This window comes from Molossus molossus, unplaced genomic scaffold (genome assembly GCF_014108415.1).
Source record: "Molossus molossus isolate mMolMol1 unplaced genomic scaffold, mMolMol1.p scaffold_m16_p_5, whole genome shotgun sequence".
Classification (NCBI taxonomy): domain Eukaryota; kingdom Metazoa; phylum Chordata; class Mammalia; order Chiroptera; family Molossidae; genus Molossus; species Molossus molossus.
The window spans coordinates 26,447,633-26,472,441 of record NW_023425388.1 but is presented as its reverse complement, the minus strand read 5'-3'; the positions used below and the strand labels follow the sequence as shown (position 1 = coordinate 26,472,441).

General features: G+C 40.9%; 1 protein-coding gene across 1 annotated transcript in view; it reads right to left on the bottom strand.

Annotated features, from left to right (window-relative positions):
- Positions 1-16,236, bottom strand: part of LEKR1 (leucine, glutamate and lysine rich 1) — a 209,547-nt gene extending 193,311 nt beyond the window's left edge. The window contains exons 1-3 of the mRNA XM_036243655.1: positions 16,049-16,236; positions 11,591-11,684; positions 2,056-2,155 (exon numbers count right to left, since the gene is read on the bottom strand). Coding sequence (XP_036099548.1) covers positions 2,056-2,155; positions 11,591-11,684; positions 16,049-16,236 — 382 coding nt within the window. The remainder of the gene's footprint in view (positions 1-2,055; positions 2,156-11,590; positions 11,685-16,048) is intronic.
- Positions 16,237-24,809: the final 8,573 nt, after the last annotated feature.

Below are 24,809 nucleotides of genomic sequence, written 5' to 3'. Positions count from 1 at the left end.
TGGTAACAATTGAAGAGTGGTTTTGTTTTTAGCTTGGTGGGCAAGGAAGAGAGTATTTTCTGAAACAGTAATCTGACTGCTTGGCAACATTGGATTTGTTCCGTAAAATTCTAAACTTTTAAAGTGAGAAGACCTTATAGTAGCATAGCTTTTGACACTTGATTTATAGAGATAAGCTTTTTATCACCCCAAATGAGAGTTGTTGTTTTTTTAATTATTAGGAATGGAAGAGAATGCTTGCTTGCACTATTACTAAAATTGACCAAGACATCTGGGGAGTAGAGAAAAATTAATTAATGCTAACATTATTAGAAAATTATAGCTATGTTACTATTATAAATGAATTGCCTTTTCTGAATATTGGATTTCATTATACAAAGACTAAATGCCAATGCTGGCAGCAAATCCTTTTGCCTTTTTTTTTATCCTCACCCAAGGACATTTTTCCATTTTTTGTTCAGATAGAGTGGAAGGGAAAGAGAGAGAGAGAAAAACATCCATGTGAAAGGGACACATTGAGTGGCTGCCACCCACACTACCAACCAGGGCCGGGGACAAACCGTAACCAAGGTACATGCCCTTAGCGGGAACCGAACCCGGGTCTCTCTGGACCGCAGGCCGATGCTCTAACCGCTGAGCCAAACAAGCCAGGGCTCCTTTTGCCTTTTTTTAAAACCAAAAACACAGAGTTGTTATCAGACTTGCTGAGTCGTCCTATTATTGAATTAGGTCATTAGCGTGAGGAAGAAATTTAAATGTCATCAACATCAAATTCCTCATTTTATGGATGAGGAAACAAATTCAGAGGATAATTAATTTATTAGAAAACATTATTGTTGTTGATATTATTACAAGTGCTATACAAGGCTCCCGTCTTGGTTCTGGGGATTGAACAGTCAAGAAGACAGATGTGATCTCTTGTCCTGAATCACACAGTTAAGGGAGGAGCTGGGGCCAGAAATGAGTCTGTGGATTTCTAATTAGAAGAGCTTCCATTAATCAAGTACTGACTCCAGACCAGGCCCTGAGTGTTTCACCTCTGTTGTCATATAACCTTCACTAACTTAGATTTTTTTTATATATGGGGCATGTCTTTCCATTCCTGATGTCTCCTTCCACGTGGATGGAATTCCATTAATGTAGTCATTCTGGCTCCTTTGGCTGCCTTATTTACTCTGCCCAAGAGGAGATAAAGTGACACGTGAGTTTGGAAAGAGTAACAGTGCATGAGTAACCCAACCCCTTCCCTTCAGTTATTTTTAAGCCTGAGCTGCTGGATGAGAATGTTTGTTCTTTGCTCTTCCAGGCCCAAAGATGAACAGAGCATAAGAGGACTTTTCAGCCTCGCCAGTGTGGCTCAGTGGTTGAGCATTGACCCATGTACTGAGAGTTCCCAGTCAGAGCACATGCTCAGGTTGTGGGCTCAATCCCCAGTGGAGGGCATGCAGGAGGCAGACAATCAGTGTTCTTGCTCATTGACGTTTCTCTCTCTCTCTCTCTCTCCTTTCCTCTCTGTAAAGTTAATAAAGAAAAAAATATTTTTTTAAAAAACGCACTCTTCAGGTCATGTTAGTAGGGAGACAAGTCTCAAACTGGGATTTTTAATTAGGAAGCCCACTTTCCCACAGATATCAGCTTTCTCATCAATAAAATCTCTGTACCACCCTGGCCAGTTTGGTTCAGCAGTTAGAGCATCAGCCTACGGTCCCGAGAGACCCAGGTTCAGTTCCCGCTAAGGGCACGTACCTCAGTTGCAGTTTGTCCCCGGCCCTGGCTGGTCGTGCGGGTGGCAGCCACTCGATGTTTCCCTTTCACGTCGATGTTTTTCTCTCTCTCTCTCTGTTCCTCTCCCTCCCTCCCACTCTACCTGAACAAAAAATGGAAAAATGTCCTCAGGTGAGGATATAAATAAATAAATAAATAAATAAATAAATAATAAAATCTCTGTATGTATAAAAAGAGTAAATTAGCAAGTGTGTACTATCATATTTGTACCATGCAAAAACAGCCAAGTCCGATCCAGTGTGCATGTCTGTGCCTCACGTTCTGACCCACCTGCCACAGCATCCAGGAAGTAGTGTCTGGAAATAATATCAACATAACCTTCTGGGATCACATGCCCAAGAAGCAGAACAGCTTGCACAGCAGCCTGGACCTGTTGCAGATGGCACATAAAATTAACCATCACATCTTCTAAACAGATTTGGCCCAATGTCCCCAGTTTCTAAAACTCAAGGTTTGCTGTTGGGCTTTTTTTAGGAGACAAAGTGGTGAAATGAAAAGAATATGGGATTTATAGAATTAGAAGACCTAGATTTGTGTCTACCCTGAGTAAATCTCTCTAACTTTGAACCTCTGTTTTTCCTCTGAATAACAACGCAGATTACCTTACTGAGCTCACGTGGTTGTTTGAGGCCCACAGAGGAAATGGATGTGCAAGTACTTTATAAACTGTAAAAAACTGGGGGGGAAAAAAAGTTGTTTTACAGGCTTAAAGGGCAATTCTTTAAATACTAGTTATCATTTTTACTATGGATTTTCAGCCTGGCTTTATACAAAAGTGGTTTGATTGTATGGTTAGGTGGTTGACAGTGGCATAGATGGATCTTTAAAGGCTGAGAACCATTCTACCAACTAAGCCCTCTCCTCTCCCAATGAGCATTACCTACTTACTTAATTAATATAATTAAAAAAATAAGATCCTCCCTTGCCGCTTTGTCTGCAATTTTACTGTTAGCCTTTTGCGTTAGACACTGCCTCACTTACTGACCTTATTTGAATTTTGAGCAGCAGTGCGTGGAAGAATTAGAGTAGAGCTTGGGAAGGATGAAAGAAAGGCTGAAGGCAGGTAAAAGGCAAAGAATAGTCTGGCTATAAGTTTCAACCAAAAGAACTTGATAAGGAAACTGAAGAGGGAGCAAAAGGTGGCCAGGAGCAAGGGAACATTGTTTCAGAGTGGCACAGTTTCCTCAGATGGTTGTAAGCTTGCTCCCTCTGATCAATCTACCGTGTCTCAACCTGAAAGTCAGAAGAAATGGATTCCAGCCCTGATCTGTGACCATCCAGCTGTGTGACCTTGGGTATATAACTTTGCCTCCCTGGGTCTCATTTTCCTTATCTGAAAAATGAAAGCTTTGGAGAAATATTCTCTAAAGCCATTTCTATGATAAATATTCTGTAATCTAGCAAAACCCCATGATTATTTTCCCTCCTCTTTCAACGTTTAAATCTTAGATATCTTTCCACAGGGCAAAAATTTATCTTAGAATTGGGCTGAGAAATGGGGATGTGTGTATGTAGACACCAATGGTAAATTTATGTCAGAACATCATAGGCCAGAGAGAAGCATTTCATAAAAATTAAAAACCAAGAGTAACCAAGCAATTGTACACTATCATATTTGAACAATTTCTCTTATAAACAAACTCCCCATGAAGTTGTTCCCATTATAGTTGTATTCAGACATGTTCACAGTTCAGTTAAAAAACTCTCAAGTTCTACAAATCACACTTGAAATACCGAAGAATACATACCAGCATTTAAAGCAGGCCTCCAGCCTAAAAGCAGACAGGCTTGACAATTGCTTTAAGTCGCTAAGAGAACGAATGAATAAACTATGTACAATAGTAGTTAAATTCTCAAAACAATACATTTTTCTCCTGAGTGTGGAGGATGGACTCTCCATGTTTTTCTGCTTAATGGTGATAATTCTGTTCACTGCATAAGTAGGTTTAAGCAAAAGGAATAACAGAAAGAGGTCAGCTATATGACCTTGGGCATTGAAAACAAAACAATTTGGGGAGGAGGATTCACTGGTTCAGGATTAATCATTATGAGAATCTGGCGGAATCAAAGGCATTCCTGTGTCTTTCGTGTACTTTAATAAGCTGTTGATAACTTTGGCATGTATTAAATAAAAACTCTCAGAATCAATAGAGGGTAATACTATTGTCATTTTTCTTATTTATACAGAAGACCTATCCCAATCACTCCTTCTATTAAACATGACTGGCGCTTCCAGAACTAAAGACTGCAAGCATGGCTATGTGGCTAGAGATGGGAGACCAGGGAAAACTAATGAATTTGGGGTAGAAGAAAGTACACAGGAAAGACAATGGTTTTTGAACTGAGACTTGTGCTCAAATCCTGGTTCCACTAAGTCTAGGCACTTAAACCTCTTTGATTTTTTTACCTATAAAATGCGATTAATGTGTACCTTGCAGTTGTAACAAATCATAATACTGCATAGGAATCACCTAACAGGCGCTCACTACACAGTGGATGTTATCTTTATTCCTTTTCTCAGTGGGGCCAGTAACTCTGTCCTCCTTGTTTTTTTGTTGTTGTTTTTCATTTTTTGTTGTTGTTGTTCTTTATTGATTTTTAGAGAGAGAGGAAGGGAGAGGGAGAGAGAGAGAGAAACATCAATGAAAGAGAACATCGACTGGCCACCTCCTCCATGCCCCACACTGGGGATTTGGCCCACAACCTGGGCATGTGCTCTGACCAGGAATCGAACCGGGTGCATGGGTTGACACTCAACCACTGAGCCACACCAGCCGGGCTGGCTTCCCTGCTTTAAATGTGAAATCATGCTCCTTCCAGATCTTAACTCCCATGAAACTGCTTTTTTAGGATTACCTGGGAAAATAATGATGGTCTTTAGGAAGAAAAGGTCCTGGACTTTTAAAAAAGCAAAAGAGGGGGGAAAATGGAGGAGGAAAGAAAGGAAGAAAGGATTGAAGGAAAACTATTAGAAGTCAAAAGAAGAAAATGAGTAGAAACAAAAGGAAAGAAGAAATGCAAAAGAATACACACCCAGGTCTTTGCACTGGCATTTAGCCACATCCAAGGGTTACTGAAGTCCTCTGATGGTTTTTATGAAAACCTCTTGCTTCACCCAATTATAATCGTCTTTTGAGTTGAAATGCTTTTTTCTTAGACTTTTTCCAAATTTCTAGTCATCCCTCAAGACTCTCATTGGATCTCACTAGGGGACCAATATATGTAAAGCACACACTATGTGCTCAGCATCTTGCTAGGTGCTTTATTTGAGTCACCTCATTTACGGTAGCCAGTAGCCCTGAATAGGGATAATGTCAACCCCTGATACAAGGGGGCAATGAGGAATTTAGTCGTTTAGCCAGAGAGTCAAGCCAGGAATGGATCCAGAACTATGAGATCCAAAAGTCTTCATTTTGTTCTCCATCGCAATGCACGTGTCCTTGATCCTCTCCATCAGTTAATAGGCCATTCCTCCACTCCTGTTCAGCACTTGGTTTATCCCTTTGTCATAACAATTATTTCACTCCATTTAGATTTTAACTTACTCTTTTTATTCTCTCTTCTGCCAGTTTTATACCATCTATCAAACGTTTGTGGAGCATCATCTAGGGTAAAATATTGGATTATATCCAGGCTCTAAGTAAACTTATACACACACACACACACACACACACATATATAATTTTGTTCTTTTTATTTTGTTTTTAAATTGTGCTAAGAAAAACATAACATTTTCTATCTTAATCATTTTAAAGTGTACATTTTATTTTTTATTTTTTTATTTTTTTAATCCTCACCTGAGGACATTTTTCCATTCTTTGCTCAGATAAAGTGGGAGGGAGAGAGAGGAAGAGAGAAACATTGACGTGAAAGGGACACATCAAGTGGCTGCCACCTGCACGACCAACCAGGGCCAAGGCATGCGCCCTTAGCAGGAACCGAACCCGGGTCTCTCTGGACCGCAGGCCGACGCTCCAACCACTGAGCCAAACCTGCCAGGGCTCAAGTGTACATTTTAATACTGTTAAGTATATTTATATTTTTGTACAACTGTAAGTTATTTTTTAATGTTGGTAATCTCCACAGTGCTTAGCACATGTTTGCTGAATGCATTGGTCAGGACTTTTCCACCCAATCCCAAAACTGCCAGTCCACAAATTTCGATGTTCCTGAGTCCGTCGTACCCTAAGGGATCCTAGGTGGCTCTGTTGGCAGGGGCAGGGTTAACATTTCCAAGGCAAATTAAATAAATATATATATATATATATATATATATATATATATATCCTACCTAAGAGCTGTCATGTATCCCAGATCTTTAATTTATTTACTATTTTTCAAAATAGGTCATAAATTCATATCGTTCAAAATTCAACAAGTATAAGAGAATATACAGTGAAAATTCTCCAATTCACAGCCCCAACCATCCAATTTCCGTGCCTGGAGTCAATCTTTATTATCCTTATTATTTTATGAATATACAAGTAAAAATAGCCCGGCCAATTTGGCTCAGAGGTTAGAGCGTCGGCCCTCGGACTAAAGAGACTTGGGTTTGATTCCAGTCTAGGGCACATACATCAGTTGTGGTTTGATCCCCGGCCCGATCAATCGATGTGTCTCTCATGGGTGTTTCTCTTTCTCTCTCTCTCTCTCTCTCTCTCTCTCTCTCTCTCTCTCTTCTCTCTCTCCCTCCCTCCCTCCTCCCTCCCTCCCACTCTATCTGAAAATCAGGGGAACAATATCCTCAGGTGAGGATTAAAAAAAAAAAACAATAACAACAAGTTAAAACACACACACTTTTCCTCTGCCCCACCTTTTTATACATTACACTCTTTGGTACTTTGCTTTTTCACTCAACATATCTTGGAGGTCATTCCATTTAGTACATTTATTTTTTTTATACTTTATGGATACATACTTATTAATAACTTAATAATTTCCCTATTGATCAACATTTAGGTAGGGGTTTTTTTTGGCCAGTATTTTGCTAGCAAAACACTACTGCAATGAATAGCCTACCTATAACATTTTGCAAGTGTGCAAGTATATCTGTTGGATGAATTTTTAGACTTGAAATTACTTGGTCAGGGATGTGTACATTCGTGGTTTTAACAGACATTGCTGGAGAGTTTTCATGTAGCTGCTTCCCCTCCCCACTCCCTAGCAGTCGAGAATTATTGCAGTGTAATGACAGATGTTACTGACTGTGCTAGTGTGTGTTCCACATGTTAACAGTGTGGAGAAAAAAATAGAATCACTTCCCACCCTGGCTTCTTTTGGTCAGTATTTCTGATTCATGAAAGAGAGAATCTGCTTGACCAGGCTTTTCATGTCCAGCCAAGTCTCATCAAGGTCTCCCAGAGTCACCAGCCCCTGGTTACTTACCAGCCTTGTTTCACGTGCTCACACTCCAGTCTAGGGGCTCAGGGTGAGCCTGGAACCATATCCCTTTGGAAGGAGCCACAGGCAGGCAATTCTGGGATTAGGATATCTAGAAAATGTATATAATCCCAGTTTTTCCAGCACAGTCCTACGGTATGTCTGTTGCATGGCATAATTATCAACCATGCTCCCTTTCACACTCAAAAGTGTCCCATTTGAGATTATAATTTACTAACATTACATAAGGTAGGACAATGCTGTTCATACTGTGTTGCAAGGAGCCCTGGGGTTTGTAAAGGTGCCCGTGGAAAGATGTTCCAAGGGAAAGGCCAAGCAGGTGGAATTCGAGTCCCATTGCACTGTCTAACGTGACTAAGAGGAATTTAAGCTGACAATAAATAAACACATTTCTACCTAATAGGAGTTACATGGTTCTTGAAACTTTGAAATCAGATGCACTTGTCCTCTCTCTACTGACACATGTACTATTGGGCATTTTCTCCACCAAAATAGATTATTGAAAACCTCCCGAGGCAGTAATTCCTTGACCTCAGGAGATACAATATCTGCACTTACTAAAGTCCCCTTGTTTAACGTGGTTAATTCGTTCCAGGCTCTAGCGGTTGCACCTGGCGTTGAAGGATTCCTGGCGTGCTCAAATACATAGGCCCACAGTCCATACGTACAGTAATTTTAATTTTAATTGCAATACAGGGATGTATAATTGACTCAGACAACTGAGCACGTGCTGTATCATTTTCACTGTTTCCATCAACTTTTTAATGAATATATTTGAAAAAAACGCGATAGAGTGAAGCCGCGAAAGTCGAAGCGCAAAGTGGCGAGGGACACCTGTACTTGCCAGTGCAGATGGGGCGGGGCCTTGAACTAATGGACCACACGTGGCTTTTAACAAGAGATTCCCTGGAAGCACATTTGCCCTGTGCAGTCCAAACATGGGGTCTGGTCTAGGTAAGAGGATGGGCAAGAAGGACACAGCGACTGCAGCTCAAACATGCTGCGCTTTGATACATTTTCAAAGCAGCGCGTAGTTCAGAGCCAAGGATAGACATGAAGCAAGTCAAATGCAGCTCGCTGTTGCCTCTGGTTTTTCACAGAGACACCATAAACTGGATTGTCTTGGCAGCCTGAAGAAAGCGAGATGTCTAGGAGGTCAGGGGAGCCCAGAAGTGTGGGCTCACTATCTTTCACACCTCCAGCCACATTAGCAACCAGAAACAATTTATGCTACCATATAAGGCCAAAACATAGTTACTTAGCAAGCTGCTTCATTTAGTCTAATGTCCAGACACTAGACCTTGAAATGCTTTCTGTGCCCAGCCTGGGGCAATCTCGCCTTATCTACACCTGGGCGGCAGGGTGTAGGAGTTTTCCACTTATTTTGCAGGCCGGCCTGGCCTTGGTCTACCACAAACATATTTAGCCTTTAAGTTCTCAAACAAACTCTTGGCCTTCTCCTGAATTAACACAGGCTAAAGGACATCTGTGTTGATTCTGATCTTCTAACTCCTGCGCCAGGTTTTCCATTTTGTTCATCGCTTCGCCTCATCTCTTGCTGATTACTCTTGATTGCAAAAGCCCAGCTCTTCAATTGCTGCCTGATTCTTTTTGTCCTGCAGAACTACTCCTTCTGTGAAACAATTCATCCCTTACACACATTTTTTCCTCATTTAAAATGTTTATTCTCTTCACTTTTGTTTCCATCGTAGCCATATGTCTTCTTACTAGCTCTTCCAACAAGTCTCACACCCTTCATACTTTCTAACACAAAGGAGTCAAGAATGTGCATAAAGTGTTTCCAAATCTGTGTACCATCACAACAAACATGGCCAGTGATGAAAAATGGCCACTGACAACTGGTAGTATCATTAGTCAATGCCAAGCAGGGCAGATGATTCTTTTCTCAGGAGCATAGTTTTGTTCTAATCTATGGAAATATGTTGGTTTAACGTTCTTAAATAAAGTAGCTTCTTTTCCTCTTTCTTCTTGTTTCACTTCTTTCTTCCTTTTCTCAATCTCTCAACCAGTGATGGTTTTAGGTCACTGGTAGAGTCCAAAGAAGACAAGTAGGGCTTGAATGATGAGAGAAAATAAATACAATGGGCAGTGAAAAAAGGGAGGCTGCAAAAGGAGCAGATCACTGCTCACTTGGATTTCCTAGGTGCCCGAAGTTAGAATTCAATTTCTATCAGTTTGCAAAATCAAACATGAGTCCAGCTCCTCCCTACCGACCCCTCCCATTGGGGAGGACTCTACTGTAGAAGGGATTGTACTAAGAGAAGATTATACCTCCCACACAGCAATATTATTAAGTTTGGCTTTCTGACCTGCTTTGACTATGAATGTGAGTTGAAGGGACATGTGACATTTCTAGTAGAAGCTTTAAAAACCATTGCACGGTTCTGCCCTTGCTTTTCTCTGCTATAAGGTGACCAATGTCATAGGAAGAGCTTGCTTCTTCAGTCTGAGTCCCAAATTAAGAGGACATGGAATAGAACTGAAGCTGACCTGCTATTAACATGAATGAGAAATTGAAATAAATCGGAAAACAACTTTTGATGTAAACCACAAAAGCGTCAGGGTGGTTTGTTATTGCAGCATCATTTGACCCGACCGATAAAACCGTGAATTCCAGAAAGCAGAGAAAGCCCAGCAGTTGAGATGTGTGGGAGGGGGGAAGTCAAGGAAATTGTGGCACAATGAGAAAGGAGATTTAGGTGCCAGTCAGACATCAAGAAAACCTTGGAGGAGAGCAACACGGGCTCTGACCAGAACATCTAGGGTAGAGGAAGCAAAGAAAACAAACCTACACGATGACTTTCCTTCAGAAAACAGGGAGAAGAAGGACACAATTCAGAATGTGTTCAAGAACAAAAGTACCTTCTTCTTGTTGTCTATACAGTAGAAATGAAATAGTCTTTTAGGGCTAAGACTAAGAGAAACTCCAAGCCTTTTCTTCCCTCTGGGCCAACTTTGAATGCCTGTGGTACGATTAAAAGGCCCAGATGGAATTCTTAAGGTATTCCAAACAAATCTCCAAAGCAGCGGTCCTCAACCTGTGGGTCGCGATTCCTTTGGGGGTCGAACAACCCTTTCACAGGGGCCACCTAAGAGATAATAGTAGCAAAATTACAGTTATGAAGTAGCAACAAAAATAATTTTATGTTTGGGGGTCACCACAACATGAGGAACTGTATTAAAGGGTCATGGCATTAGGAAGGTTGAGAACCACTGCTCCAAAGGAAGGGTATCATTTTAGAGAGAGCACGGAAGATGTAGTAGTTTGGGTCCAGCCTGTGACCTGGGCCCGATTTCTATGGTTACATGCAATCTAATGAGGATGGATGCAGGGGTCCTATCTGGGAAGACTCGGCCCTGGGTTGGACTATAGCTCAGGGGGAGGTGCTTTTTAAGGCACTTTCCTACTTTTTTGTATTCTTCATTTCTTCTGTGATTCGAATTTCAATTGATGTTGAAAGCCAGGGTTGTTAGTTTTTCTCTGCAGCTGAGAGAAGGGTACTTAGGAGCAGTTTTCCCCACAGGCTGAGGATGTTGTATTTGTTGTTAGCATTGTTACCAATGTAGATGACTGCTGCCTGTACTAGGCACAGAACATGACATCCCAGTCTGCCCAAGTCTCTAGGATGCGGGAGGGCAGGGGGTTTCCTTAAAGTGTGGTCCTCGGAGCATCAGCAGCACCTGGAAACTTGTTAGAATGCAAATTCTTGGGCCTCATCCAACACCTGGTGAATTTAAAATTCTGGTAGCGGGACCCAGCAATCTATGCTCGAATAAGCCCTCCAGGGTATTCGGATGCACACTTAAATTTGAGAACCACTGCATCAGGGACATCAGTCTCTCTCAAGGCAAGTCTTACTAGCCCCAGGCTAAGATTGGATCAACTGCACACCCTTCTCTGAGCTTGTGAAATGATCATCCACTCCAGGATGCCAGCTGGGCCTCACTATCTTCATAGCACATCTCAGAGCAGAGGAGGCAACAGGACCTGAACCTTCCTGTAGTGCTATATCGAGCCAGCGCCTTTTAGGCCAACTCCGAATCTAGGTCAGGTCTAGGCTAGCTCCGGGAGTCACGGACAGATATAACCTTTACTGCTCTCAGGTCTCCCTTAGCCTACTATCCACATAAGCCAAAAGAGGCTGCTGATGAAATCGACCTTGTGAGGTCGATATTATCTCCATTGGACACACAAGAAAACAGTGATGTGGAGATTTAAATAACTTGCCACAGTTGCAAAGTTAGTTAGATGGAGAGTTGGGATTTAAATCCAGTTCATCTAACCGCAGAGTCCACTGGGAAATCGTTTGGAACATCCTGGGATGCACACTTTGAGAAGCCTGCTCTGAAAAAATACTATCTCTGCTGATTTGACAGCAAATACCCAGTGTGTCCTCTCATATCGACCTGCTGTCACTAGCCGTTTGCTTTCCAAAATGAAGCCGTTGATCCAAACGTGAATCAATGAAGATATAATTCTACGTTCAAGACAGATGTGTTATCATTTCTCTTAAACTGCTTGCTCTTTAAACTTCTCTCCTAATTTAGGGTCAAAAGATGCCAACTTCCTCTGAACTCCAAGCTCTCCACCTCTGTTCTGGAAGGTCTAACAAGCACCTCACACTGAACACGGGCACACATCACCCTTCGTTCCTCATCCCCCACCCACTCCTCCTCCGCTCTTCCCTGTCTCAGTACACATACCGCAGTGGTCAAGCCAAAATCTTCAGAGCCGTTTTTCTTTTCTTTCCCTTTCTTTCTTTCTTTCTTTCTTTCTTTCTTTCTTTCTTTCTTTCTTTCTTTCTTTCTTTCTCTCTCTCTCTCTCTCTCTCTTTCTTTCTCCTTCCTTCCTTCCTTCCTTCCTTCCTTCCTTCCTTCCTTCCTTCCTTCCTTCCTTCCTTCCTTCCTTTCTTCTTTCCCCTTTCTCTGTATGCATCTACTGGATCAACAAGTCCTATTTCCAAAATGTATTCTAAATCTATACACGTTTTTCCATCTCCACTGCTACCGCCTAGTGCAAGCCATCATCTTCTCCCTCCTGGACTAACTACTCTAATCCACCTCCCAACTAGATACCTCCCAGCCAGAAACCTTCCCTGTATTTACCCGCGCCCCCCTCTTCCTAAAATCTGTTTTCCACACATTTTCTGAGTGAGCTTTTGAAATACACCGGTTTATGTCACTCTTCTGTTTATGTCCTCCAGTGGGTCTCCATTACATTTGGAATAAAACCGAAATTTCTACCCGGCCAGTGTGGCTCAGTGGTTGAGCATCAACCCATGCACCAAGAGGTCGCAGGTTTGATTCCTGGTCAGGGCACATGCCCAGGTTGTGGGCCAAATCCCCAGTGGGGGTCATGCAGGAGGCGGCCAATCTATGTTCTCTCTCATTGATGTTTCTATCTCTCCCTCTCCCCTCCTCTCTCTCTAAAAGTCAATAAAGAAAAAAAAATTAAAAACACAAAAAACAAAATTCCTTCCTTTGGCCCACAAAGGCTTCTCAGGACCCAGGCCCTGACTGTTCCCTGAACTCACCTCCTCCTTGCTTACCCCTGGTCACCCCATCTCTGCCCCTCTGGCCTCCTTTCTGTTCTTCAGCAGGACAGGCTCAACACTGTCACAGGGTAGCAACGCTGTTCCTTCTGCCTGCAAACTTCTTTCTTGAGATCTTGACTTGATCGCCCAAGATACCACTTTTCAGTTCTCAGTGCAACTATCATTTCCTAAGAAAAACCTTCCCTAATCTCCCAATTTAGAGTAGTGCATCTCTACCCCATTGTAGTACCCATTTATTGCTTTCACAGTGAGGGGAACGGAACATGCACACCCCAAATTGCTGCTCTGGCATATTGATTTTGAGCTGAAGGTAATGGAAAAACTGCAGATGTAGGAAGGGCTCTCTGCCCTTCCCCCTTACTGCCTAAAAGCAGGGCAGAAATTTCCTGTGAAAAAAGATTCCCTCCTGGTCCCAGGAGGAAGAAAATCTTATCACAGGAGATGGAGAATTGATGACAAGATGAGTCTGCACAAACAAATCTTATTAAAATGACTGTTATCTTCCAGCGGTTTCCTCTGTACACTTCCAGTCACTTTCCCTCAATTTACCACCCCAGAAGCCCAAACTCCTTTCCCTTTTCTAGTTACTTCTCTACAATTGCTTCTTTGGGATTTTAACTTCTTTCCTATGAAAGCCCTCCCCCCATGCCATGTAAAAATATTAACACCATATAAAATGTGTCTGTTAGCTTAATTTGCAGGCCCCAGCCTCAGCTACACAACATGAGAGAGCAAACGAAAAGCTTTTCCTCCTCTGTAATAGCTCTTATCTGTCAAGTGTTATATGGCTTATTCCTTTATTTGCTATTTTGTTTAATGTCCTCCCAACAAAAATATAAGCTCAATGAAATAAGAGGATTATTTGTCCTGTTCACCTCTGTAGTTATACACCTGGCACAATGTCGACACTCAATACTGAACAACTGAATCTGCACAGAGGTGATGTAGTATAACCCCAAGGAGATCGAGGCCCCAGAGAGAGAAAGCCGACAGAAGACCCCCACTAACTGACTACCACTGACGGGTTTGTTTGTTTCGGGTCACGAACACAGGTCAAGGTACCACCCTCAGCATGTACTAAATTCAGTTGAAGGTAGTAGATCTTCTAGTTTAAAGAGAAAGGAAGGTAACTGTGAAGATTTGAAGAGTGACAAAATGAACTACCAGAAAGGGCATCGTGAAAAGCACACAGCAAGAAGTCTAAAAGTAAAACTAATAGCAAAGAGTGAAAGCCTGATTTTTAAAAAGCAGTTTTAGCACAGAAATCTAGGGAGAATAAAGGGATGGAGGTGGGGCTGGTGAGCAAGAAAGAGCAAGACACACAGAGGGAACAGAGAGCGACAGAGACAGACAGACAGACAGACAGACAGACAGACAGAGAAATTAGGGGGCAACCATTCTCTCCAACAGTGAATTCAAACTAAATCTTTCCACCAAATAGCATATTTGCATATATTCGATGGGGAGAAGAGTAGTCGAAGGAATATTTTATTACATACAAAGAGAAAGAAAACAGGTTTGAAGCGGGGCGGTTGCCAAGTTGGCAGTGATAACAGCCCTCCAACAATAGAGGATTTACATCACCACCTCTGTGGCCCATGATGGCCTCTTCAGGTTTCATGTGCTACGTGAGCCTTCCCATGAAAAGCCCGCTGTGGCCGATCGGATGTGCTGCGACTACAGTAATACTTCTTCAATAGTTTATTCACCAAGACGTACCCATAAAGTGTTTGTGTGGGGAAATGCTAAAGGAGAAAATTAAATAATTTTTTCAAACATAAAACTTTTCTAAAATATAAGAGGTGTCACACACACAAAAACACACACACACACACACACACCTTCTTTGATGTACCACAAGAGCTTCATAATGTGGTTTATAAATATAAAGACTGTTCTAAATAATCAGAATATCATTTTGGGCCATTTCTGCTTTAAGTTAGTGTTATAAGAAATACAGTGTTTATGATCCTTGTTTAAAAATTGTTTTTAAAAAAATATTAAGGGAAATTATAAATGGAAGGTTATGAAACTACAAATTTAATGAGAAATACTCCCCTTGTCAATATAAGCCTGTGATAGAAAGGAAATGAATTTAAAGAGATTTTAAATTGCATCACCTCTTTCCCTCTAATCCATTTACACATCATTCAGTGTCGCTGATGGCAGTTTATTATCAGTGTAGTGGCTGAGACGCATTAGAATCAAACAGCGCTGCATTCATATTCCAGCTCTAGCATGCCCTTGCTGGATGAGTCACTTAATCTCTCTGAGCCAAGCTCTTCTCATCTGTAAAACAGGGGCCATAGAATTGTTCTAAGGACAAAATAAGACAATGTATGTAAGACATCTGGCACAAAGGAATGTGCAGTGCACAGCCCTAGTAATAGTTATTATTAATTAAATTCATTTAAAAAATATTTATCATGTGCTTTGGTATGGTAGGCATTGTTCTAGATGCTAGGGGTGGGCAGCAGGGCTGGGAATTATATGGTTATGCACAAAGCAAATCCATAGGTCGCCATATGCATCCTTATCCAAAGGACCAGTGCACCCTGAAGCTGGTAGGATACAACCTGGGAGCCATACTTTGTTGCCCTAACAGTGGAAAATAAAATGGGTAAAGCTTACACTCTAATGAAAGGACTGATATTTATCATTATGACTTCAGACTTTATAAAAGCCCCATCATTCAACATTGGAATAACTAATTTATACCAATAAATACTATTTATGCATTCACTAAATATTCAATGTTAAGCAAGATGGAGTAGATGATGTAGAAGGAGTAGAGGGTTTCCCTTATTTCTGCAATTAAGCAGTTTAAAATTCAGATGAAGAGTCAAGGGTTACAAAATGGGGACAAAATATATAAGTGCTAATTTGCACACTATAATTACCTACAGGCAGCCCTCACTTGCATGGCAGTGTGGGGCAATAAAACTGACTATGCAAGCTGAAGCCGTGCAAAGTGATCTTAATAAGCAATAGGAAAAAAGTACGATTACTTCACAGCCTTTACAAAATTTTGTGAAAACTCTGTAAAGCCAGTTATAAATGTATAGGGAAATGAAAATGGTAAAAACTAACCTTGAATAAACTATAATTTAAAACACTAAAATACTTAAAAATAAATAAATAAAACACTAATAATATTGAGGATTAAAGTATTTTACTTCCTTGTAAAAATGTATCAAGAGAAGTTTCAACAGTACTTGCCTTCTTCTCATTATATAACTTACTATATAGCTTTTCTACACCTTGGCAAAACTGTTATATTCCTTTACAAGTCTGGATGAGCTTCCAACATTTTATCCTTTGCACGTTCAATGTCATGAAATATCTCCAAGAGTTTCTTTAATGTGAAGTATTTTTCTGGAGTCACTTCCTCTGGGACATAATCATCCTTTTCATCACAGCGACTTTCCCCATTAATGTCACTAAGTTCACCTTCACTAAGTGACCTTGGCTGCATATCTAGAGAGGGGTTCGCACTGCAGCCGAGTCAACATTCCATGGTCAGCTGTTTCTTCTATAACTCCACTCACACTGGATTCAAGTTTCACTTGCAGCATTATCTCTTTTTGTTACTTTGGTGCACTTTCATCTTTGTTAGTTAACTCACTCTTGATTAACCATTTCTGTGAAATGTCACAGGTTTATCACTGGGACACAGGGAGGCAATGCAACCGCATACTTTGCTATCTGGGGGTGAACCAAATCACAGGTGCGAGGTGACCATACAGGCTTAGGAGGAAGTGATGTGATTGGTCATGGATCTTAATGCACATCTGTTATTTACTTAGTGATGAATGTACAGAAGAGCTAGGAGCAAATTTGTACTTTAAGCAATTATAGTTAATATACCATATCCCATGGTAATGAAAATTTGAACTGTGTTATTGGGGGACTGGTGTTGTGTATTTAAAATGTGCTAACTGAAATGTATTCACATCAGAACCATGCAGAAGACTGCTTCTGCTACATTATCTTTGTTAGTTTTTAGCATATATCAATGAGAAATATGCCCTCAGGATAGAAAGCAATCTCATATGTCATAACTGAATTGGATTAAACATGGGAAGATTAATAAGGGTAATACATCAAAATGAAGTGTTAAACATATACTTTAACATCACATTTTAAAAAGCTAATAAACATCTACTAAGTCACAAAGACCTCATGTACAATAGCATGTCACTAGAGGACAAAGTCCAGTGGCTTCTGGTGTTTTCTGACACCTTATTCCACCTTTTTTTTTCTCCCTTCCATACTTTTGCCTTTTCTTTTATAGAAATTCAGATACAATTAAATGTAACATTTTATTAAAAGTAGTATCACAGAGCCTAACTTTTCTAAAATTACTCTTTATCTTCCTACTCCTTTTCTACCCTTCTATCAATCCTTCCATTTGTGTACATACAGAGAAAGCCTTTAGGTCAGCGGTTCTCAACCTGTGGGTCGTGACCCCTTTGGGGGTCGAATAACCCTTTCACAGGGGTCGCCTAAGACCATCAGAAAACACATATTTCCGATGACAATTCGTAACAGCAGCAAAATTACAGTTATGAAGTAGCAACAAAAGTAATTTTGTTTTTGGGGGTCACCACAACAAGAAGAACTGTATTAAGGGGTCACAGCATTAGGAAGGTTGAGAACCACTGCTCTAGGTAATGGTTTTTGAATCTTAATAATGATAACATTATCATTATTATGTGGTGGAAAGTGAGATGATTTTTCATGTTCATATTTGTACTGTGTGCATTGTTTGAATCCTTCATGATGTGCATTAACATGTTTAATACTTACAAAAGCTGTGGTGATGTTCTTCAAAATCAAAACTAAACAACAACAACAACAACATTGAAAGCATTTTTTAAAAATAATTAAAAGGAATCCTTTAGAATTTTTCTAAATGACCTAACTAATTTTCTCAGAATGTCCTTGAGAAAGGCACAATTTGGCATTTTGAATGGCAAAATTGGTCCTTGATCTTTTTCTACATTCATTTTACAAGCTCAACTCTTCTTTTTAAGAGGAACTGACAATGGCCAAGGGTGGTACTACTAAACAATCAACTGCTTATTCTTTCTTTCTTTATTTTTAAAAATGTTTTTATTAATTTATTTTTGTTACAGATGTTTCTCCTTTTTCACCATTGACACCCCCCAACCCCCTCCTCCTCCGCCGCTGCCCCATCCCCAGCATTGCTGTCTACATGCATTGGTTATGCATACATACATATAAGTTCTATGGTTTATCTCTTCCCTCCCCACCCCACCCCCTCTTCTGAGGTTTGTCAGTCTGTACCCTACTTCTATGTTTCTGGTCTATTTTGTTCATCAGTTTGTTTTGTTCATTATATTCCACAAATAAGTGATATTTATCATGTGATAAGTATCAGGTGATAATTGTCTTTCTCTGCTTGGCTTGTTTCACTTAGGATAATACTCCCCAGGTCCCTCCATGTTGTCTCAAAGGATAAGAGATCTTTCTTTCTTATAGCTGCATAGTATTTCGTTGTGTACATGCACCACAGCTTTTTTTATCCACTCATCTATTGATGGACACTTGGGCTGTTTCCAGATTTTAGCAATTGTAAATAGTGCTGCTATGAACATGAGGGTACATATATTCTTTTTGATTGTTGTTTCAGGCTTCATAGGGTATATTCCTAGAAGTGGGATCACTGGGTCAAATGGCAGTTCAATTTTTAACTTTTTGAGGTAGCACCATAGTGTTTTCCATAGTGGCTGCACCAGTCTGCATTCCCACCAACTGCTTCTTCTTTAAATTAGCCCCTCTTCTGGCTTTGCTAAAGCATGGTTCCTCTGCTATTAAAGATCTTATCAAATTTCATTTTGGTTGATGAAATTGTAAGGTCCCTGAGAGCAGGCACCAGGTCCTTTTCATTCTTGCATACAGGTAATCAATAAAATGCTTGTGGGTATGAAAAACAGTTTTTTAAATTTTTGTTAAAAGATTAAATCAGACTTCCGGTCAAGATGGTGGCGTAGGTAAATGCAGTATTGTGTCCTCCCACAACCACATCAAAGTTACAACTAAACTACAGAACAACCGTCCTTCCGAACCACCTGACACCGAGCTGAATGGAAGTCCTACAACTACGAGATTAAAGCAGCAGCCACATCCAGACTGGTAGGAGGGGCGGAGGCAGACAGGTTGGTCCCACACCCACATGTGGCAGATAAAAATTAGGAGGACACCTCAGCTGGGAAGGTCCTCCCTGAAGACTGAGGGGTCCCCGTCCCACACCAGGCACCCAGCTCAGGGTTCCAGTGCCAAGAAAAGAAGTCCCCATCACTTCTGGCTGGAAAAACCAGCGGGAACTGAGGCTGAGGGAGGCTGAAGCTGCTAGAGCCCCAGGAAGCTCCTTAAAGGGCCCACGCACAGACTTGTCAGGCTCACTTCCTCTGAGCTTGGAGGGGAGGCAGCTCGAGGGATGCCAGAGACATACAGGGAAGAAATGAGCTGTTTGACATTGGGACGAGGGCTGGAGGGGCAGCTTCTCCTGGACAGATGTGCTGGCAGAGGCCTTGTTCCTTTGGTGAGCCCTTCCCTGGGGCAGCAGACAGCTGCCATATGGGGCCTCCAGCAACCTGGCTCACACTGGTAGCCCCGCCCTGGTGATTCCCTGAGGCCCCTCCCCACCCAACTTTCAGGCCCACCCAAGCTGTTGCCAGATGATTAACCATAGGATTGACCTGTCTTGGATCCTGCTTCAGGTTTTCCTAAATTCTTTCAAACAAGGAGCAACTTGTCTCAGATAACCCCATACCTCTCGTTAAGTAATACAAACACAGGGAGGCAGCCAAAATGAGAAGACAAAGAAACAGGTCCCAAATGAATGAACAGAACAAAACCCCAGGAAAAGAACTAAGCAAAATGGAGATAAGCAACCTAACAGATGCTGAGTTCAAAATACTGCTTATAAGGATGCTCAATGAACTTAGTGAGATCCTCAGCGAACTTAGTGAGGGCCTCAAGAGCATAGAAAAAGACCAGTCAGAAATGAAGGAGGCACTGACTAAAATAAAGAATAATTTACACAGATTGAATAGTAGAGAAGGTAAAGCCAAGAAGCAAGCCATCGATTTGGAATATAAGGAAGCAAAAAACACCCAATCAGAACAGCAAAAAGAAAAAAGAATCCAAAAAAATGAGGATAGTGTAAGGAGCCTCTGGGACAACTTCAAGCACGCCAACATTCACATCTTGGGGGTGCCAGAAGGAGAAGAGAGAGAACAAGAAATTGTAAACCTATTTGAAACAATAATGGCAGAAAACTTCCCTAACTTGGTAAAGGAAACAGACATACAAGTCCAGGAAGCACAGAGAGTCCCAAACAAGATGAACCCAAAGAGGTCTACACTAAGACACATCATCATCCAAATGCAAAAGGTTCAAGACAAAGAGAGAATCTTAAAAGCATCGAGAGAAAAGCAGTTAGTTACCTACAAGGGAGTTCCCATAAGACTGTCAGCTGATTTCTCAAAAGAAACTTTGCAGGCCAGAAGGGAGTGGCAAGAAATATTCAGAGTGATGAAAGCAAGAATCTACAACCAAGATTACTCTATACTGCAAAGCTGTCATTTAGAATCAATGGCCATATAAAGAGTTTCCCAGACAAGGAAAAGCTATAGGAGTTCATCACCACCAAACCATTATTATATGAAATGTTGAAAGGTCTTCTTGAAGAAAAAGATAAAAAATGTGAACAAACAAAATGGCGATCAGTACATATCTCCAACAATTGAATCTACAAACAAAATGAACAAGAAGAACAGAAACATTCTCATAGATATAGAGAACATTTTGTTGGTTGTCAAATGGGAGGGGGGTTGGGGGAATGGGTGAAAAAGGTGAAAGGATTAAGAAGTACAAATTGGCCCTGGCCGGTTTGGCTCAGCGGTTAGAGCATCAGCCTGCAGTCTCGAGAGACCTGGGTTCAGTTCCCGCTAAGGGCATGTACCTTGGTTGCAGTTTGTCCCTGGCCCTGGTTGGTCGTGCGGGTGGCAGCCACTCGATGTGTCCCTTTCACATCAATGTTTCTCTCTTCCTCTCTCTCCCTCCCACTCTACCTGAACAAAAAATGTCCTCGGGTGAGGATAAAAAAAACAACAAAAAGAAGTACAAATTGGTTGCTAGACTGACAAACCTCAAAGGGAAGGGGGCTAGGGGGTGGGAAGAAATAAACCAAAGAACTTATTTGCATATGTGCATAACCAATGGACACAGGCAATGGTATGGGAAAAGGCAGGAGGGGGGCAGGAGTGGGGAGGAGGGGATCAATGGGGGATAAATGAGGAACATCTGTAATACATTCAACAATAAAGATTTAAAAAAATTAAGTTATACACTTTAAAATGATCTATATGGTGTCCATAGGTAATAATATTGCTTTCCCCTTACATTATAATAAATAACTTTTACTAATTAAAAAAAGATTAAATTAATGCTGTGCTAAATTAAGCGCAAAGAGCTGCTTTAAAACTCTGCCTATATTTTTGGTTTGTTTTGTTTTCAAACTCAAAACTTTCAAGTTCACGATTCTCAGCCATCCTAGACTATATAGAGAGGATAAAGATTCTAGGAAAACACTCAGATGTGCATTCAAACATTAAGTAATTATCAATAGGAAGTAAAAATTAGAGAGAAGCCATCCAACTGAGTCTAAGTTTTGTTTAAATTTTGCTTCAAATGACACTTTCTTCTAGTAAAACATAGTGTTTATTACGCTGATATAGAATGGCTGCCTGCTTCAGGCAAGCTATTTTTTTTTCCCCCTAAACCCAACTTGACAAAGGGGCTTTTTCCCATGATTAAACAGATCAATTTTAAAAAACAAAACAGGACACCCAGTTACACTGTACTCTCAACATTGCTGTGGACATGTCAGGGTTTTGTTTTTTTGACCAGTTTTTCTTCTTTACATTACCTTCCGGAAGTTTTGCCTCTCTATTAGCCTCAATTCCTGTTAATACAAAGAAGAGTTCCAAACCTCTCTCCTGCCCTGACCTGTCACCACCAATGCCTCTCTCATTTTGTATTTCTAATTTCTTATAATATTAGTCTTATGATCCCCTAAAAGCCAGTATTTGGATAGAATTCTCTCCATCTTAGTCACCAAGGCTCCTCCCCAAAGGGCCTCCAACTTTAAAACGGAACCATCCCTCACAAGTTGTTCTCCTCTGGCTGTTCTGACTTGCACCAGTTCATCCTGTTAGGGTTCGTGACACTTGCCTTATCCTCTCGGTTTCCACCACTCCTGACCGAGCCCTCATCCTTTCTGACGCCTGGACTCCCACCGCCTTCACCAGAGCCCTGCGCCCAACCTGCTCCGCGCTCAGCAGGCACACCTGACGGTTTGCGTCATTGTTCTTCGGGCGCAGGCATCCACAGCACCTCCCTCAAATTGCCTATTTCATCCGCTTCTGGTCAGGAACTTCCATTATCTAGCTCCTTTTCTTATCAAATGTGCTACTTTCTTGTTGGAAACTGCCCATTCATAATCCAGTCATGCTCTTCTCTGTGGGAAGCCGCATTTCATTCCAGACTCCTTAGCAAAGGCCAATACCTATCTGCCTGTCTGTCCCACCTCACTTCTTAGCATCTTTGCCACAGCTCACTCTGCTATGGCTCGCTCGCTTCTCACTGTTCCTTCCCACCCAAGCCCCTTTGCAGTAGCTTTTCTTTCTGCCTTGAAGCTCTTTGCCCAGATTGTTACAGAACAGGCTTCTTCTCATCATTTGGGACTCAGCACAAATGCTGTCTCCTCAGAGAGGCCTCCCCTGCCATCCTGTGTAATGTACATTCCCAGCGGCTAGTTTCCTTACATCCATAGTACTTTGTATTAATTTTCACTTGTTTCTTATCTGTTGGTGCCACTGGGGAAAAGACAGTCCACAAGAACCCAGCCCTTGAATGTCACTGCTGTATCCCTAGGGTCTAGAACAGTGCCCGGCCAACTGTTCGAGCTCAGGAAATATTGTTAAGTGAATTATAGTGACGTAATTTTTAAACCCTGCCAAGCCATTCTCTTTGCTGTCTTACATGTTCATTTGCATATCCATAGTCACATGTCCTCTATATTCCATTCCCCTCTCCTAAATCCCCTTTCCTGTTACCTTTTATCAGTCACTTCCTTCAAGATCTAGCTCAAATGCCGCATGAATTCTCCCTGCCATGAGCAGTCTGTTACTTCTCCTTCCCACAGGATTTACCCCCATAATTTTCATGATATTGTCTTGTGCTTACATTTTTTTAACGTGTTGCTTTATAACTACATGGTTTTTGTTTTGTTTTTTCTTTTTGAGTCATCTAATTGTTTTCTTGTTGGAAAAAGGTGTAGTTAAGTGATGAAAACTTTGGACTGAGAGTCCTGCACAACAGTTCGAGACTTGGACAGGCCATTTCCCACATCTGTGAAAGGAGAGTTCGTCTAGACCAGAGATTGCAAAATGGCAGCCCACCGGTTGAATAAGCCCCACAGATGTGTTCCATTTGGCATTAATAAAACCCAAATTAGTTGGCAATGTTTAAAAATTGGGAAATTTTTAGAGAACTTGGAATTCTACCTTCTTGGGGGGAAATCAGTAGATCAGACAACAAGAGAACTATATTTCTGCATGGCAACAAATCCACTGAGAAGGGGTGGGGGTCTGACAGGATATGGTGCCCACATGGCCTGGGCACTTCACTCATTTATGTTGACTCTCTGCTGGAGTTTGAATTTACAGCCCCAAGACTGTATTATCTCTGAAGTCCCTTCCAACTCACCATATCTGTGATTCCAGATAAATGTATCTTGTATCTCTACCCAGGCTTAGAGTTCTTGCAGCACAGTGCCTAGTGTTTTTCCTTCACATGTGGAGATAGTGCTGGGCATAAAGCAGATGCTTAAAAGTTGTTTGCTGAACATTAAGTTTAGTTATACACACAAATATGCAGTAAAAAGCAGATACCACCTAATAAAAAATATTTTGCAAATGTTTTGTTGGCTTTTATAAAGCAATACATCCTATCAGAATGGAATTAAAATACTGATACAGAGTTTATGTGATATGGAAAATTTAACTCTGGACAGATATCAACCAAATGAAGTTTCACTTTGGCAGCAGAAAAGAAATATAGTGCCTCAGTCTCCTTCCTCTGTGTGTAATCCCCACTGATGGTTCATTGTAGTTATGCAGATGCATCATGAGCAGAATGTACTCTAAAGATGGAAAAATATTGCTGTTTGTCCTCCCAAGTAATGATCATGTGTTCAACAGCTGGGATTTACTGAGACCCTCACTTATTACAATACCAATAAAATTACCTTCACTATATTCCCACAAAACCACAAAATATTTGGCATGGTTCAGGACCACCATATTTAGTAATTCTCATTATTCTTTTTGCAACAGTTTATTAGCTTTTAAGGGGAACACACCACACTAAAACATTTTCCATAGATTTATAGCAATAGCTCAAAGGTTCCATACCCAGGTTGGTACAGTGAAGTGAATGGAAGTCGCTGGTATGTAACTGAGGGCAGATTTAGTACCAGTGTTGTCAAACACTGTAGTCTGAACACTTTCTTCTCCATGTTTCCATTTTCTACTATAAAGAGTACTCATAAATGACATAAATATTCAGAATAGATTGCATTCCTTAAAAACTGTCTATGGTAACAAAGGACATAGCTGATGCTATGCCATTCCTATGAATATTAGAATAAGTCTTTTTAAATGAAGTTTGGATAACACTTGAAAACATTTTAGATATTTACATTTATTCAGAACATTATGTATTCTAAAGAATTAAAAGACAAAGGAGTTAAGCCGATTAAAATTTTTAACATTTAATTTGGACATTTTTAATCTCTTATTTTCTTTTCATGTGTGCAGGGACTGGGCTGAAGTGTACTTTTGTTCTATCAATGAAAAAAAATGGCTTAGTAAGTAAATGAATAGTATAAATAATATTTGAAAGGGAGCATTTACTTACCAAAGAAAGTAATTTGTTTTCCAACACTTGAGATTT